At 40.8% G+C, this 18102-nt stretch overlaps 2 protein-coding genes across 4 annotated transcripts in view; one reads left to right on the top strand and one right to left on the bottom strand.

Moving 5' to 3' along the window:
• Positions 1 to 1373, bottom strand: part of FAM199X (family with sequence similarity 199, X-linked) — a 36247-nt gene extending 34874 nt beyond the window's left edge. The window contains exons 1-2 of one of the 2 annotated variants that reach the window (XM_067004812.1): positions 1159 to 1373; positions 171 to 204 (exon numbers count right to left, since the gene is read on the bottom strand). In XM_067004812.1, coding sequence (XP_066860913.1) covers positions 171 to 175 — 5 coding nt within the window. In that variant the 5' untranslated portion in view covers positions 176 to 204; positions 1159 to 1373. The remainder of the gene's footprint in view (positions 1 to 170; positions 205 to 1158) is intronic. The other variant, XM_067004813.1, reaches the window with a different exon arrangement.
• Positions 1374 to 1497: 124 nt separating this feature from the next.
• Positions 1498 to 17866, top strand: LONRF3 (LON peptidase N-terminal domain and ring finger 3). 2 transcript variants are annotated; one of them, XM_048076597.2, is made up of 12 exons: positions 1499 to 2182; positions 2868 to 2986; positions 3563 to 3685; positions 5867 to 6022; positions 7413 to 7653; positions 8329 to 8419; positions 11582 to 11696; positions 12137 to 12258; positions 12911 to 13069; positions 14075 to 14237; positions 15035 to 15184; positions 15893 to 17866. In XM_048076597.2, exons 1-12 carry the CDS (start codon positions 1579 to 1581, stop codon positions 16049 to 16051), a joined length of 2202 nt encoding a protein of 733 aa, XP_047932554.2. In that variant the 5' UTR covers positions 1499 to 1578; the 3' UTR covers positions 16052 to 17866. The 2 variants fall into 2 exon arrangements, with proteins under 2 accessions (XP_066860905.1, XP_047932554.2); XM_067004804.1 differs by lacking the exon at positions 5867 to 6022 and having other exon boundaries at positions 1498 to 2182.
• Positions 17867 to 18102: the final 236 nt, after the last annotated feature.

Below are 18102 nucleotides of genomic sequence, written 5' to 3'. Positions count from 1 at the left end.
AATTTAAGTGGCTTTAAATTAGTTTTTCACTTCAAGTTCATCTGAATTTTCTCAAGCATCCTCTCTGAACAGGGACTTGCAAAAGTCAGATTGACCTTTCCCTCCTTCTATTTTTTGTCCCATCCATTCAACCCCCTCGGGACAGGGCTTGCCCCTTAATACCTGCTTACCTCATACACTCCAGGCTGGGGAGTCCAGACACTTCTGTAAGTAAGAAATGAGAAATTAATTCAGCTCTTCAGCTTCGTGAGGAGGCTAATAGTATCACTAATAGGATATTCTCAGAAATTTCAAACTCTGCAGGGGATTTTAAGACATTGTGAAAAGTGGCCTATATTTTTAGATCATATATATATATATGTATGTGCATCCTGGATATTTATAGAAACTCTGACCATAAATCTGTGTAAAACCGCAAACAAAAACAATCAGACAACTAATTTCAACTGCTCCTATTCCATGGCAGTGCAGGGCATTTTCTCCTTACACTCCGTTTTGTATGGAGTTATGCAACAAGTGCCAACCTTTCATACAATGAAAATCACTGGGTACATGCAGGTTGAAGCAGCCAATGCAGCAGGTCTTGAATAAAAGAAACATGCTCTAAGAGCTGTAGGTTTTGTTATTGCTTTTTACACAGAACTCAGTATGGCCAGATGTATGTCTACAGTATGTCCCACTGTTAACACCAGACAAACCTGGCATTTCCCTTCAGTGTGTTGCCTGCTTGTCCTACCAGCACAGCTAGCTGTCATCAAAACAGAATCATTAAGGTTGGAAAAGACCTTCAAAATCATTTGGCCCAACCTTCACCCTATTACCAACATCACCTGCTAAACCATGTCCCTAAGCACCACATCCAACCTGCCCTTTCCAACACCCACCAGGGATGGAGACTCCACCACCTCCCTGGGCAACCCATCCCAATGACTGACTACTCATTTTGAGAAGAAATGTCTCCTAATTTCCAACCTGAACTTCCACAGCACAACTTGAGGCCATTCCCTCTACTCCCATCACTAGTTACCTGTGACGAGAGGCTGACCCCCAGCTCCCCACACCTTCCTTTCAGGCAGTTGCAGAGAGCAGTAAGGTCTGCCCTGAGCCGCCTCTTCCCCAGACCAAACACCCCCAGCTCCCTCAGCCGCCTGGATTCACCTCAGGGGAGCGACGCCACCTCAGGAGCACGACGCCCCGCGTGCCCTCACAGCCCGAGCGGAGCCACCACAGAGCTCGGTGTTCCTCGGGCTACCTTGGAGCGGGCGTTTCCCCCTCAGGCACCACACAGAGCCCGACCGAGGAACTCAAGCCCCCCTCAAGCAGCCGGCGCAGCCCAGAGGCGGGCGAGCGGCTCCCCCCTTCCCCTCAGCAGCAGCGGCGGTTACAAAACCGCCCGGTTTTATAACACCCCGCGGGCGCCGCCCAATGAGCTCGGGCTCTGCGCATCATGTGGCCGCCCTTATATAAGCGGCGGCGGGCCGGGACGCTCCCGGCGCGGGGCGGCAGCACCATGGCCCGCCGGGGCCCCGCCGCGCCCCCCGCCCGGCCGCCTCGCTGAGGGGCGCCGCCGCCGCCGCCATGGGCTCCCGCCAGCCGCCGCCGGAGCCCCCGCTGGTGCTGCAGCAGCTGGCGGCGGGCGGCAGCCGGGCCCCCGAGTGGCGGGCGCTGCTGGGGCGGGCCGACGGGCTGGCGGCCGCGGGGAGGCTGCCCGAGGCGCTGCCGCTGTACCGCCTGGCGTCCCGGCACCGGCAGCTGCGGGCCGAGCAGCTGGGGCGGCTGGTGGAGTGCCTGGCGCGGGGCGTGCGGCTGAGGGAAGGGCTGCCCGCCGCCGCCACCGCCAGCGGCCCCCCGCAGCAGCAGCCCCGCGACTGGGAGGTGTTCGGGTGCCGCAAGTGCCAGGGCTTCCTCTTCGAGCCCGTGTCGCTGCCCTGCGGCCACACGTTCTGCAAAAAGTGCCTGGAGAGGGAGCGGCCGCCCCGGGCCCGCTGCGTGCTGTGCCGGGAGGAGGGCGGCGCGGCGGGCGGGCAGCTCCCGCGGGTCAATGTCATCCTCAGCAACCTGCTGGCCAAGTGGTTCCCCTGCCAAGTGAAGGCGTCGCAGCTCCGCCACGAAGGGAACCGCCTGTACGAGGAGAAGAAGCCGCAAGCCGCCCTGCAGAAGTACAACGAGGCGCTCAGCCTAGGTGAGGCCGGGGGAGGAAGCGGTGGGGGGGGGGGAGAGCGGGGAGGCTCCGTCCCGCGGTGAAAGTGGGTCAGGAGAGCAGCGGTTGCATAAGCCGGGAGCCTGCGGTCCGGCCCCGTTGTGTAAGGAGCTGTGAGGGAAGGGGGGAGCCGGCTGCGGGGCTGCCCCGAGCCCCCCCTGCTCGCCCCGAGCGCTGCCAGCACCGGGTGCCGAGCTGCTCGCCCCCTGTGCCCTGCTCTGGTGGGGACAGGTGCCTGTGGGCAGTGCTTCTCTTCCCATCGTGAGCAGTGGCACGGAGAGAACCGTATCCACCCCTCTAAACTTTGATACTTGAGATTTTGAAACTCCTATCCACACAATAGCATGATTCCCCCTGCCACCCCGAATGTCTCCTGTAAGTTTCTGGTCCTCGGTCAGAACCGGTGATTTATTGTGCAAGTGTTTCGGCATTTATTTATGCAATGTTTCCTGCGGTTATGTAATGTGTAGCTGGCACTTCGGCTGGAGCTGCACGAAGAGGTTTCCATATTTCGTTTACTACACGGTTATTTAAAGACTGGGTATATTGTTTTTTTATGCACAAGTTGTGAGGAACAGCATGTGCTTTAAAAATAAATTTCTAAGGAATAAAGCTTATGTAACTACTTCTAAGTTAGGTTAATTAACCAATTTCTTATTTCCTACAGCCCCAAATGACCACTTACTATACAGCAACCGGTCCCAGATTAACTCTACTTTGAAAGCTTGTGAAGAGGCATTGCATGATGCAGAAACAGCATGCAGACTTCAGCCGTACTGGTTGAAAGTAAGTTCTGACTCCAGTTGTATTTTAAAGCCTTGATGCTGCTGCCCTGGGTAGAAAACCATTGCCTTGGTCAGAGCTGAATCTGAGGCAAGCTTTGTCTTGTAATTTCTTGGACTCCTGTGGCTTACAGACATTGAACCGTGATATTCTTGAGCTTCCTGGGGTGAAAGAAGAGAGTGATCATCCCGGAGGATGAGCTAACGCTGTTGTTTTTGACCTGCAGGAATCTCAAGTTCATGAACTGTCTCTAAAAAATGGATATTGTGCTTATATCTTTATATAAGGAAGTAATCACTAGTTAAGAGATTAATGTAGGGGAAGTAGATTTCTCCAAGATCAGCTGGGCTCAGGTGCTGTGAGAATTATATCTGCCCGAGTTGGAGAATATGCCCGTTCTGCCTGTAAGAGCTTGAAACGCAGGCACTGGTGGTGTCAAGGTGTAACAGACTGTTTTAGTGAATTATCCCTGCCGAACTCTCTCTGTCTGGAAAGATTTTCTATTACTTCATCTTGCCTTTATTGCATTCTCACAACAAAATGAATGAAAGCTGCAACTGGGGATATGTTGCGTTGCAGGGTCACTTAAGGAAAGGACAAGCATTAGCTAATCTGGGGAAAACAGAAGAAGCTTTAAGAGAGTTCCTGTTCTGCCTTGCTCTAGATACTGGGAACAAGACGGCCAAGTCTGAGGCTCAGAAGGTAAGTTCCCTAAATCATCTGGAACTATGTTTTTTTCTATGACAGGCCACTGAAAATGAGTTTTTATTCTTTCCCCTGTCCCTCTCTCATTACTGTGAAGGGTTGGGTGGAGGGATGTCCACGCTGTTGTTCAAATTCTGGGCTTATGTGTATCGCTTTCTTGGAGGTAGTAAAAAAAAAAAAAAAACATACTAGGCAGATACTATGTGGAAACAGTTATTCACGGTGTTAGCATCACCAATCTTGAAGTAAAAGTCAATTGTTAATAATCACCACCCACGGACTATTGTGATTCCCCATAATCAAACTTCTGTTCTCTTTCCTAGCTTAGCAAGGTATTGCCAATGAGAGTGCAAAAGAGGGGCAGTTGCTATTGAATGTTGTATCAGGCTGTTGACTGCTAGAACGCAACACGCAGCACCCGTCAAACTCCACTTGGGAGCAGCAGCTCTCTTCTTACTGCCGGTCGTGCTGTGCTGAGTATCGGTGTGTGCAGGAGGCGTGGAAGGAAGCAGTCAACAAAAGAGCTGTTTTTAAAATAGTTTTTTAAGATCGCTAATAATTAACTCTAAAAAAGCAACAAAATAGATCTGCGGTGAGCCTTTTTTTTTTGCAGCTGCTGAAATTGATGTGGATTCTTAGAGGTTTTTTGTGAAATCTGCTAGTACTGTTTTGCCCACCTCTTAAGAAATTAGTGTTTTGACAATCAATCATTTTCTGTTGTTGTAGCTGAAAGGCTTAGCGTCACAGCAACAATAGCTTATGATAATGAAGATGTAATACTTCTGTTCTCATTATACTGATTTTTCTTTCATGACAGTGTGCTCGTGCTTTTCTTAGTGGCTGGTGGTATGTGAACCGCTGGGCTGCTGAGTTCTGTGACATGAAAAGCTTTCTAAAAGCACAGTAGCACTCTTGCAGTTAAGCACTGTTCATGAAAGTAACTGAGAAAGTTATTACCCGGGTGGCTGCAGTGCAGCCAGATTTGTATCTCACTTTGTATGCGGTTGAGACTTCCATTTCCCGTTATTTTTTTTCTCATTGTTATTTGTTTAGCATTGTTATTTGTTTAGCTTTCTGGCTTGGTTGGACCTTTTTTTTTCTTGCCAGTGTTTTCCATGCAGTCTTTCACCATCATTGTATCATAACTTGTTTTTTCATAGTCATGCTGGGAGACTTCCTATGCACTAGAGCAAGAAGGGCAGGAATAAACAGATGTGATTCTAAATTCAGACTCCAAAGAGCTTTATCTAAGACACCTGATTTCTGAGCAGTGGGGTTCTGAGGAAAAACTTGGCTGCTTGTGACTGAAAGAATTACTTGTGCACTCATCAGACACAGAGTTCATCCATGATGCAGTATTCTACTGGGTCATTTCCAAGGCTGTTTGCATAACAATGTCAAACTACTTCTTACCAAATTCTTTGGGTGTAACTGTGATGTTCTGGTTATGTTAACTGTCTGTCTGTGTTAGTTTTGACATAGTGTGATCCTTTGGAATCCTTTTTGGCTTTAAAAAGCTATCTTAGCTGCTATTTAGTTTCCTCAGGCATCAACAGGATCACCTCAGTTGTATGTTGAAATTTGTTTTCAAAGTGTGCGAATTTTCCATTCATCTGTTTCTTTCATAATCATCTGATGAGCTGTGTTGTACGAGTGGCTACAAGTTGCAAGTTGATACACATTCACTTATTTTCTGATAGCAAATGAAGAGAGCATTTTTCTCCTGATTACATTTTTGTATTCTCATGAGTGAATTAGAAATAGTTATAATTTACAGTATCAGAAACACTTAACTGATCTTAGATTAAGCCTGTGAGATGAGTGCTTTCTGTACTTAGTAAACTCAGTGAAAGTTTCTGATATGCAGCAAAAAATGAAGATGTTAGTAATTTATGGTGAGCTCTGAACTGCAGAAAAACAGGACAAAGGTGTGTGTTTCACTTAGAGAATGGTTAGTAATTTATGGGCTTGTTTAACTCCAAAAATGTCTCTTCTGTTTGCTTGGCCTGTATTACTTTAGCTTGTGTACTTTTTTTTCCTCTTATCCTAGACTAAAGGGCTCTTTTAAACGGTTTTTAAAAAATCAAGGATGCTTGTCAGCTATTCCCTTACTTGCTTTTTCATTTAGAACTTGCAAGGAAGGAACTAAGCAGTGAAGTATTCTGTTTTATATCACAGCTTCTACTTAGTTTGTTTTCACTCATCCCGGGAAATGCTCAGGAACACTTACCAGATATCCTGCAGCTGTTGTCACATCATTCTAGATTAAAGGGGAATCTCCTAAATTCAGTGGGATCTGGAGGCACCAGCCATAACCTACAGAGGTTGCTCAAGGTAAAGATCAAGTCTGATGTGTGGTTCTTAATTTTGCTGTGTGTTTTATGTTCACATGGGGAAGCCTTGTCTCCTTTACATCTCTGGGAGATGGAATGATGCATTTTTTTTTTTTTCAGATGTACTGTTACAGAACATACAAAAAACAATGTGGACCTACTGAAGTCTCTTACTGACTTCTGTTTCTTTAATTGAAGCCGTCTGTTGTTCTTAGAAATTTTATGTAAGAATTGAGTGGGTACTGTTGCTGTTGTTAGCTCTTCCAAGTAGTTGGTAGTAGGAAAGAGCCTCTGAAGTACGGATTGCGATACCCTTAAAGGCCTTGAAATACTCAAATACAGGGTTTTAGCTTGAACTGTAACTGATGATGTGTCAGCAACAAAGTCATCCTGCATTCAGTTTCTATACACTGATTAGAGATTATTATAGAGCCACATAATTTATATTAGTGAGTCTGTAAGTTTGTTTCCACAGCCAGAGTTTTGTGAACAGCTGTAGAGGTTTAAATTCACAGGTTTGGGCAAGGACCACTTCTGCTTCATTAAAACCTGAACTTTAAGAATAGGATCTGCATAGGCTGTACATGTAGGAGAAAACTTGACTAGTCCCTACAAACAAAAATGGTAGGTTTTGAACAGCCTTGTTGGGACGTAAGAACCAGTGACCTTGCCTTCTGGAAAGGCTATTAGGATACTCTGAAAAGAAATCCCTTCATACAAGCCTATCATGCAGTAAGTCATGTGAGGGACAGTTCACTCATCTTTCTACATGTTAAATATCATCCTGATCACAATCCACAGTATCTGCTTTCAGGCTCATCTGGGGAGTTGATGTGACAAGCTGATAGGTGAAGTCCTATAGAATGGCTGCTTACAGGTTATTCTGTAGCCATAACAGGATAAAGAATGATTGTTTTATCCTTTGCAAAAGAAGTCTCTCTCTGAAGGAAGCTGTGCATTTTTTTTTCCTGTTTTAAATTGCATGTTTATACTGCTTCCTTAGAATGAAACTCACATTGTTTTGGTCGTTTTGATGGTTAATACCATCCCTATGATAGAAACAATATGTATTTTTCCTTAGGTTAAGTGATAACAATGTATTTAACCTGACATTTAGCCAGATCTCTGCCTGAATCAAGTTTCATGACCGAACTATAAAGCCATACATAAAGGCTGAAAATACTCGATGATACTGGGGGAGGGAGGGGAGGATAGTTTGCATTTATTTTTCATTGAAATCAAGCCCTGACAGAGTCATTCTCAAACTGCTGTTTCTCGACTAAGTCCTTCCTGGTGATTCACAATATTAAAGACTTACGACGTTTGTTTTTTTTTTCCTTACCGAGTTGATGGAAGATTGATGTTCCAATGACAATCCTCTCTTTACACAGGTAAATGTGGAACAGAAAAAGGGTTTTCCTCTTCAAGAGGAACCAGATATAACTACTTCTGGCAGTTTGAGGAAATCCATACAAATTACAGAGAGTAAAAAGGACTGCTTAGAGGAGAACAAACTCACCTCCATTGCAGAGTCTGCCTTTCCCACTTCTGATAAGCGCAGCCTCCTGAAAAGGAAGGGCTGCTCAGAGGAGGTGAGAAGTGCTGAGGTGCCCTGCAAGCTCATGAAGAAAGGTATGTTGAATTGCACACAGAGTAAGTTCCATGACATGCAATCAGTGGAGTTTTTGCTTACGTGAAACTTAAGAAGACGGTCCAAATTACACTTTGATTTTTATACTTTCTCTTTAGTTTAATCAGGGCATGATGTGGAACCTTCCTTGTAAAAATTGATTATGTTAGTCTAAAAGGTAGCTAAGAATGTTGAGTCAATTGCTTGTTTATCAGCAGAGCTCTGAATCTTTTAAGGAACATCAATGTTACATGTACTTCTGGCACTTTCCATATCCATTAAAAATAATAAAGAAAAATTATGCTTAAGCATTAATTCTGTTTTTGACATCTGAGGTCCAGCCCCTTTTTCACAGTGTGGGATGTAGGGTAGAATGACAAAAAAACTTGTCCCACTTAAGGCTTCCAACACAAAATATATTTTGATGTTGTTAATGCGAGGCTAAATTCAACCCTCTGTAAGCTGGCATAATGTCACCAAAATTAAGGGGAGGTGTGTTTATTTGTGCTAAAGTTGAGTTTGATGCTTTGTGTAGAAATTACTGTAATGATGCTCAATGGTTCAGTAACTTCCAAGTAAATATAATGCATGATTAAATATCCGATGCCGGTTGTAGATGTACAGATGCTGGTGTATATAGCAGTGTCCAATCATATTGTAATTTCTTTTATTGTTAGATGCGGTTGATACTAAAGGAAATGGCGCTGGGCAACATATTCCATTTGAATCTGTGGATCCATCAGATCTGGACTGCTCCCTGTGTATGAGGTATCCATTATTTCCTTGTGGATGTCGTTAGCTTTGAAACTGGATCTTTTCCATTTTCAATCTAGAGATTTTCTAGCTTGCTTGGTATGTAGTTTTCCCTCTGACTTGAAACCAACCTTTATTATAATTATTATTGCATTAATGCATTTCTAGACCTTTGGTTCTGAACACTGTGATGAATAGGTACTTTCCATCTGCCCCAGATTAATGATTGGGAAGGACACATGAGGTCACTGAAGGGTTACGCACGTTAGTGGAGGTGTCTGAAAGATTTTTTTCTCACCAGTTACACCCACCCACTGACCCAGTGCACTTGACCACAGTTCGTCCTTTGGAATTTACTGAACCATATATAGTGTTTATGTAATACACAAAATAGCTATTAAGTATTATCAATATAGCAAGTTTGCATTTAAATTAGTGTTCCTGCTATTACAATAGGAGGGTATTGCAAGCAAACAAGCATGCTTTTTTTCCTCAATTGCTTAACAGATGCACTGAATTCCTTAGTTTACTAAGGCTATCACTGCACTTCCTTGATCTCTTCTCTCAGTTAATTAACAGATTTTTTCTTAAGGACAGCAATGACTTTGATTTTTAGAAAACAAAACAACAACAAAAAAGTTGTCAAGCACATGTTTTACTGCTTGCTTTGTTTAAAAAGAAATGAGATTCTGTTACTGACTTTGAAGCAAACACTGGGAAGATGTGTTTCACAGGGGTTTTGATCTCTGCATTAAAGCATTGCTTACATTTATCTTTTTAATTACTCAGATTTATCAACAAAGTATATTAAGGTTTGTCTTGCACAATAATTCCAATTCTTGAATATCAGAAAAAAAATCCATGAAGAGGCTTTTTTTCTGAAGGTCTGTGACTGGAGAAATGTGGATTTTCTTTGCTTTGTTATATGCTGGTAGGGGGGAGCGCTTCAATTTATTTCAAAGAAACTGAAACCTTTGAGGGAACAACTGCTAAAACTTGCTTCTGCTTGGAATAAATCAGATCTGTCCCTTCTCCCCACAGCTGCCTACAGCTAAATACATGCTCCAAAATTTTATACAACTATAAGAACACTTGATACTGCTAAGAACAAAACTTTCCTCTAACAGAAAGCCACACAGTTGGTCTTATCTGGCTTTAATGAGTTTATGATTATGTCCACAAAGCATTTTTCAGTGCTTTTAATGAAATTAACTCTACTTTCTCATCCTCTGTTAATCAGAAACAGACTAAAATACATTCTTAAAGGAATTTAGCTTGAGGATTGCTGGTTCTGTGACGGTACAGGAATGTTTGTTAGTGCTGATCTTATAATTGCAATCACACATACAGGTCTTGCATCGAGAAGGATGACAGCCTTGTAACACTGCAATAATGAAGGCTTGCGCTAAGGGAAGCTGTCACAAGATCTTTTTCATGTTATTAATGCAGACTGATCATAATTATTTCCTGCTGTGTTTGTCAGATGTATTTTAGGGATTTGGATCCTGAGATGCTTTGTACTAATTACCTAGTAACCTACTGACCTAGTCACAATTAACTGCAGGAGCTGTTATTAGCCTATTTGTCTGGTAGGGTGGCCAAAACGTTATTGATCTACATTCACTCCAGAAGCAAGCAGAAAATAAAAAGCAATGCTCAAAGCAACATGTCAGTGAGAAATGAGGGAGCATTACTCAGCAGGTGTGAATACTCATTTTCTGCTGTTACAATACCTTAAAATGATGTCACTTTTTGTATAGTGTTTCTTTCTGCAAGTCACAAGGCTTGGTCCAGGTCCCTCAGTCACTGGGAAAAAGCTGCTGCTGGCTGCAGTGAGCCAGAGCAGGATCATGCATTTTAACAGGAATTTCTTGTATTTATGCTAACATTTCAAGTAGTCACTACGAAATAATTACATGTGGAAACCAGTTCTTACTGAAGCATAATGTAGAATTTGGTATTTTACATAATTCAAAGCAATAAGGTAAGGCAGTGAGATTTCTGTTCATGAAACAAATAATAAGGGTTTTCAATTATACAGTCAAGTTGCAATAATAGGTGTGGCATTTAGATGCTTCTTCATATGTTCCCTTGCTTAAATGTCAATATTTATAGTAACTAAGGACATTTAATAAAATGGCAATGGCAATCTTGTAAAGAGCCAATTATGCTCCTAAGTACACTCATCTTGTTTCAGATATTAATAAATGTGGGTTTACATATTTATAATTTCCACAAGTAAAATAGAACTTAGTTTGTTGCTTTGATAAACTTGATAAAATAAAATTAGACTAGTATTTGAGCCCCTAAAATGCTTAGGCAATATGCTGTGAAGTGTATCGTATGCCAAGCAATATAATTTATAGTTTTGAATGTTTTGTATTTAAAAAAAAGGTTATTTAGATTTAGTAGGATTATTTAAATGATCAACATCTCTCTAAGGTACTTACTTGCAAGGAGACATCACTTTACAATATCACAGTTATAATAAGCCAAAAATATTTTCTACATGAAAATAAGTGTCCCAGAGGTGCTTGAAATGGGTAAAGGTTAGATACGAAGATACTTTAAAGTCCTGGCCTTATATATTTAAATATTTTTCTAGATGAAACATGAATTTAATATCATTGCTTTTCCAGAAAAACAGTTCTTTGAAGGTTTAAAAACTGTCTATTCCAACAAAACTGCTTTCCCAGTCCAGGTTTGTAATAATACATTTCATTGTAACAATTTGTGGGCTATTCTTGCAAATAGCTGTTTTGTGCTTCACTCTACCCATACAAATAATCACATGATTTCAGCACTAATAGTTGTATAAGCATTGCTCAATTTCATCAGAAAAAGTTAGATGGTCCAACTTCTGCTTCTATTTATTACTTGTGTTGAATACAATGAAGTCCTGGCCTATCTGAACTTAAAGACAATATTTCCCCCTCACGTTCACCAAAATCTTAGTTCATGGGCTGCCTTTTCCACATTAGGTGACAATAACAATGTCTGTAAGATGAATAAAGACAAAAGTTGGATGAAGGCATGAAAAGCAAGAAACAATTTTATCCCTGGAGTAGTCAGTAGCTAAATTAGTGGATTAATGCAAAGCTTTTTGGTAACAGCTTTTTCTTTTGTTTTCGTACACGATATTGTTGTCTTTTTGTCTTTTGGATTTTCCCAATCCAGGCTCTTCTATGAACCTGTCACTACACCTTGTGGACACACCTTCTGCCTCAAATGTCTTGAGAGATGCCTGGATCACAACCCAAAATGTCCCCTGTGCAAAGAAGGGCTCTCAGAGGTAATGATGTTTGGATGTTGTCAGCATAAATTCAAGGGCACATGATGGGATCAAGTAGCACCTTCAGGAACCTTCCAAACTCAAAAGTATTATTGCATAACTGAAGAAAAAGGTGACTTCTAAAATGCACTTGTGATTCTTGTGACTTAGAGCTTGGATAATCTTCATTGTTGAAACCTTACAACCAGGCCTGTACTTGGGAAAGCTGGGAAGGGAAGGCAGCTCACCTACAGATTGTCTAAAATAATGCCTCTAACATAGGGAATAGTTCAATAAACAACTCTTCAGTGGTAGTGCAAGCTTAAAAGATTGTTTTGATGTGCTATAGACATACAAAAACAGAACAAACAGATGACTACCTTGTGTATAGGCCACATACACTTTGAAATGCTAGACAATATAATGGCTTCTGTTTTTTTTGGTTTTGTTTTTTACTGCAGTGCTTGGCTATGAGGAAATACTGTAAAACAGTACTAATGGAGGAGTTAATAGCTAGATATCTTCCAGAGGAACTCACTGAAAGAAGAAAGATTTATGAAGAGGAAATAGCAGAGCTTTCCAAGTATGTAAACCATTTATTTAAAACTCAGTGTTTAATACTACTGCTGTTAGCTAACAAATGCCTCCTGCTGCTGGGGAACACAAACTAAGATGCTGACAAAAGAGCTTCTTCCTTGGTATCAGTGATTCAAAGAGAACATGGCCCAGGTGAAATTGTGCTTTGAGTATGCATAAGAACTGGACACTGTGCTAAACAATAAGTAGGAGGAGAAGAAATCCAGGATGTTACTTTATAAACAAGGTGTTTATAAAGCTGCTTTCAGTGCCCCTCTGTGAAAGCCACAGAGCAAGACAATAGGTGGAAGTAGTCTTACAGGCTGTGGGGCAGAAATTACTGGGTAGGGAAGAAGTGGGATTAAGGAAAATAAAGAGAATAGCAGAGATGCTTTAATGCTCTCACTAGCAAAACCAGGCAGCATAACTAAAACATCTTTTGCTAGTAAGTGGTATACCTGTTTGCATAACAGCTAGTCAGATAATCAATTTAAAGGGAAATGGTTTTAGCTTTTACTTACTACACTAATAATATTCTAAATTTAACTTCTATTTACAGATATAATAATTTTAAAGAATTGTCTTGTATAAAATGTATGTATTTTATACCTTGTGAGTGTTTTGGTTAAGTGTCCTATCTGGTTTGTCTTTTCTTACAGCCTAAATAAGAATGTTCCTATATTTGTCTGCACAATGGCTTATCCTACAGTCCCGTGCCCTCTGCACATATTTGAGCCATGTTACCGCCTGATGATTCGAAGGTGCATGGAGACTGGCACCAGACAATTTGGGATGTGCATCAGTGACCCTGTAAAAGGGTGAGTTAGCAGCGTGCTTGGACCATCTGATTTATCCTACTTTTTTGTGGGGCAAGGCTTTTGGAGAGAGTTGCAGAAAGGTCCATCTCTATAGATACCTGTGATAGTTCTCCAATAGAGAGAGCTTCTATCTAATCATGCCAGTTAAAGACATTGAGAAGACTGAAGCTTCTCTTTTGAGCAGTTGGATTCTGACTGACTGCCCATTTTTCTTGAAACACACAGAGCTAGTGGGTTTTACACAAAGTTGAACTGCAGACCTCTTAAAATAAGTGGCAAGGAAGCATATTTTCTACTGTTCTGAAATCTGTTTAATGCCTTCTCACAAGAAGTCAAATTTAAATGGCAGTAAGGTAAGGTGGTGGTCTTTAAATTAGGAAAATAGCTAAGCTATTGGGATACATTTATATCCTCACAGTTCTGAATACATTGGAGGCTGGAGAGGTAGAGCAGGACCTTCGGAAGGACTGGATGAGCATTTACATTGAACCTTTTACAGTCAGTCTTACTAGCTTTGACCTTGATGTCTGTCTCTGCATATAGCTCTTTCCTTTTGTTTTGAGGTACACCTACAAGGTATGACATACACAAAATGCACACCTACAAAGTAAAATCTGCTGACAATCTGGGAACTTTTCATTTATAGATTTCATAGTCATTCCATGATTATTCGGAATTGCATTTGTTCTTTTGTCCTGATTGAAAATACTAGAGTTATGGAGAAAGTGTGCTTCTGGGCTGCATAACTTTCAATTTCATAAGAAATTCCTTGTATTCCAAAGCATAGAGTTAGTGTTAATCAGATCAGACAGCCTGAATATTCCTGATAGTTTTGAAAACAATTGTCGAATAATTTGAGCTATAGCAGGTTAGTACTGTGAACAATGGAAATTAGCTGACACTAGTAAGTACCTTTGTTGTAGGGACTGGCTGTATGGCAGTTCTGTGGAACTAAGGGTGGAGAGAATAAGACTTGTTTACTTGCTTTTGTTCTGATTTAAATAGGTTTGCAGACTATGGCTGCATTCTGGAGATAAGAAACGTTGAATTCTTTGCTGATGGTCGCTCTGTTGTAGACAGCATTGGCAAGAGGAGATTTAAGGTGATACAGCACAGCCAGCGTGATGGCTATAATACAGCAGATATTGAGTACATAGAGGATCAAAAGGTGAATCCAAAATATTTCATTTAAACTGTATAATATCTAAAATTCTAAGCAAATATATCAAGCAAACTCATGTTTTGTGGAACAGTTACTATTAAATCAAACTGGTATTTACTGACTGCTCATGGTTAAAGATGAGGAACGTAAGAGTTACCACAAGTACGTGCGCACACTGCCCATATGCTGAAGAATGTTCTTCCTAGAGGATTTTAGAAACTAAGTGAATCCAGGATGAGATCTTCCCACTCTTCTAGACAGAGTAACTGCAGTTGATAAAGGTGGTGGGGAGGGGACGAGTTGCCTGTTTGCTTCAAAGCAAATTAGAAAACTTCTCTTCAGGTAAGAGGGAGCAGGGCTGGGTCTACTACACCTTCATAATGATTTACATTAATTATTTATTAAAACAAAGGCTTATATCAGCCAGTATACTTTGCCTTTTTTTTTTAAGTGGGAAGATAAAATCACTATTTTGAGGAGGTGATAAATGAGCTTTAACTATTTTCATAATTTTTGTGTTGCATGGTGCTTAGAAAAGATACTTTCAAATAGCAATCCAGAAGTGTTTATTCTGCAAATTAGTGTCTTTGGTTTAGAATGCAGTATAAGAAGGTGAAGTAATTGATAAATGAGTTTGTTTTTAGGGGGAAAAAATCCCACCTTTCATGACTTGTACTGGAATTTTCTTGGCATTCTTTGTTCTTTTCTCCTACCCACCCCAGAAAACCCTAAATTAACGTTTTGCCTTCCCTAACAGCAAACTGAACTAACAGTAACTTTCCCCTTCTCTTTACTCATTTCAGGTGCAAGGACAAGACTATGCTGCATTACTTGTCCTCCACGATTCTGTCTATGATCTGGCATATACGTGGTTTAACTCGCTCAAGCAGGCACTCAAAAGTCGAATTCTCAGTCATTTTGGTCCGATGCCAGCTAAGGATCCTGACCCACAGGTACCCAGAATCCGCGGCTTATGTAACTTCTAGAGACAGAAATAGCAAGGATAACTGATAAAAGACGATGCTTCACAGCTTATGATGAAAATAAGAATGCTCTGCATTTATCCTGCATAAGCAAAGTATCTGGATTACGTTGCTGTGCACCAGTAGTAGCACTATTGTGAACAGAAAGCTCATATTTAATGTTGGTAACTTAACCTGCAGTATTAATCCCAGCACACTTAAACATTTTTGCCTACTCTACTTTGCAGATTAAATGTGTAAGAGAAAATAGGGGAACAAACTTGTTACTCTTGCTAAAGGACTGCAAATGATAGGGATCCTAAAATAACAGAATATAACAACAAAACTAAAATATGAAGTGCCAGGTATAAAATAATAAAATATGAAGGAGGCAGGTATCCCAAACGACTGGATCAATAATTAACAAGAGGGGGGAAAAAAAAAAGGACCAACCTATAAGCTGTTGCTAAAAATAGTAATGCATCTCACTTCTGCTTTCAACATCCCATTTTTAGGAAAGGTGCAAATTGGCTTTAACTTCTGTTTCAAGCCAGCCTGTAATCACAAGCCATTAGGCTGGCAATGAGATAACCTGCTTGCTAGATAGTTATTAAGATGCTGTGTTGTCGAAAAATTTTCAAAAACAAGACCTTACCACATACATGTATCTTAACTTCTGTTTTCTTCCCCTTACTGCAGGCTAATCCTAATGGGCCAGCGTGGTGCTGGTGGGTCCTAGCTGTCCTTCCACTTGAGAACAGAGCTCAGCTCCCTTTCCTTGCCATGAAATCCCTCAAAGACCGCTTGAATGGCATCAGACGTGTCCTTACATTCATGTCTCGTACAAGATCACGGTGATGGTGAGGAGAGCTGTGAAGTCTCCCGCAGTACTTGACTGTAGAGTATTTCTTGTAACTTCATCTAACTGCAATAATGTATTACAGATCTAAGTGTCAGGGTGTTTCAAGCCTGAATTTCAAATGAGTTATAAAGATCAAGGGATGTTTATGGATACTTCAGTAGTTTCCATTTGGAACTCTGAGATGATTATTCAATCACTGCACTGCTAAATTAATAACAAATGTGATAGAACAAAAAGTGATCTTGTTTGCCATAAACCTTTTAAAAAGCTTAAGAGGTTTTTAATTTATTTTTATTTTTATTTTTTGTAGTGGATAAAGGGTAAACTGCAGCTTAATGTGAAGCAGAATTAATAATGTTTATGCATTATTTCAGTGAACTGCAAAGTCTTTTCCAATGGTTCAGGTTTTATATAGCATTGTGTATAATAATGTTCACAACTTCCGTTTGATAATTTATTTTTGCACTATGATTTTTTTGTTTCAAAGTGTGTATTATTTATGTGTTCATTCTCTAAAGGAACGTGAGCTGCTCTATTTATTTAGTGTTTCTACCCTGTATGTACAACTGGGGGGAAAAATTATGATTCTGGCAGTGCACAAAAAACTGCTTTGATCATTTTTCAGATACTTGTGTTCAAGTACTTTGAATGTTTTTCTACTTGTCCCCAGTTCTACTGTAGCCTAAGGATTTTTTCTCCTGAAACAGCCTGCCATTAAGTCTTTGTATACACAGATTCTGAGATAATTCATGCACAGTTGTTGGAGCTTGATCCTATGCTTGCAACTAGGTCCCTGATATCACAAAGCAGTCAAGCACATACTTAACGTTAAGCATGAGTGTGCAAGTGCTTGACTAAATCAAGGTATTGATCAGCTGATGGCAGTGGGAATTGGGTGACAGAAGGTTCCATCCCCTAATGTTGCGCAGAATGGAGAATAACTTAGTTGAATTTATATCTGAACCCTTCCTTGCAAGAAAGGATGATGGCTACAATCAACTGCTAAAGAGTGAGCCACACTCAGTGGCTACTCCTAAAAATGAAACTGGAAGGATTGGTATCATTTCATTGTAGGATATGACACATCTTTTTTACAACTACTCTTGTTACTGTTGAGATAAGCTTTATTTTTTTCATAAGTGTTTGGGACTTGGTTTTGGAGTGTGTATGTGGGTGGAGGGAGGGTTATTTTGAACCACAGGACTCAGAGGGCAGTTTGTATCACATGAGAAGGAAAATGTAATAAATGCTATTTATTTATTTCACCCCAATCTTCAGGTTTCTGTTAGCTTCAAATCTCTACCCAGCCACTGCATTTCTCTTAACAGAGATTGGTCAGTGTTGTTAAATAGTAGTTTAACTTAACCCCTAAGGAAAACAAGTGCATTTTGGGGTGATCACTTCTAGCTGTAAAGCAGGTAAAAACAGGGCAAAAATGAGAATAGCAGTAACTTCGGTGTTTTGTTTTGTTCTTTTGTTGTTGCTTAAATCAACAGTTTGTATACTTTTTTGGCTTTTTTGATTTCTGTCTACCACTTTCTGGGACTGATCTTAGTTCCATGGGGCTCACTTTGACTTACTTTGACTTTCATTGATTTCAGCGTGAGCAGAACAGGGCCTTTTATTCCTAGCTACTGTTTTCAGTGGCAAAAAGAAACAAAACAAAAAACAAAACCCTGAAACTGTTGTGGAATGCTACAAATTTCCTTATTTCATCCCAGGATAGCACTAGTTGCCATTCCATGCCTTTATGGAAAAATGCGGTAGAATTTAATGTTTGTGTTTTCCCCATCATTATTTCATCAGAAACATCTATTAAGAGTAATTTCTGTTCTGATAACTTTCCATAAAATTATCTTTGTTCCCCCTCTTGTTAAATTCTATAGGACTTTTCCATAAGGGTACCAAAGAAAGAATGGAAGACAAACACATTTCAGCCTTGTGATGCAAATGGAAGATGTATTCTGTGTTTGCATTTAGCTACTCTAGAAATGCTACAACTTGTTTCCATACTACTAGATTGCTGCACTTCTGACGTCTTCTGTAG

Source organism: Anser cygnoides, chromosome 13 (genome assembly GCF_040182565.1).
Source record: "Anser cygnoides isolate HZ-2024a breed goose chromosome 13, Taihu_goose_T2T_genome, whole genome shotgun sequence".
NCBI classification, from domain to species: Eukaryota; Metazoa; Chordata; class Aves; order Anseriformes; family Anatidae; genus Anser; species Anser cygnoides.
Note: the sequence above shows the minus strand (reverse complement) of the source record. Positions and strands in the feature narration are given on the sequence as shown.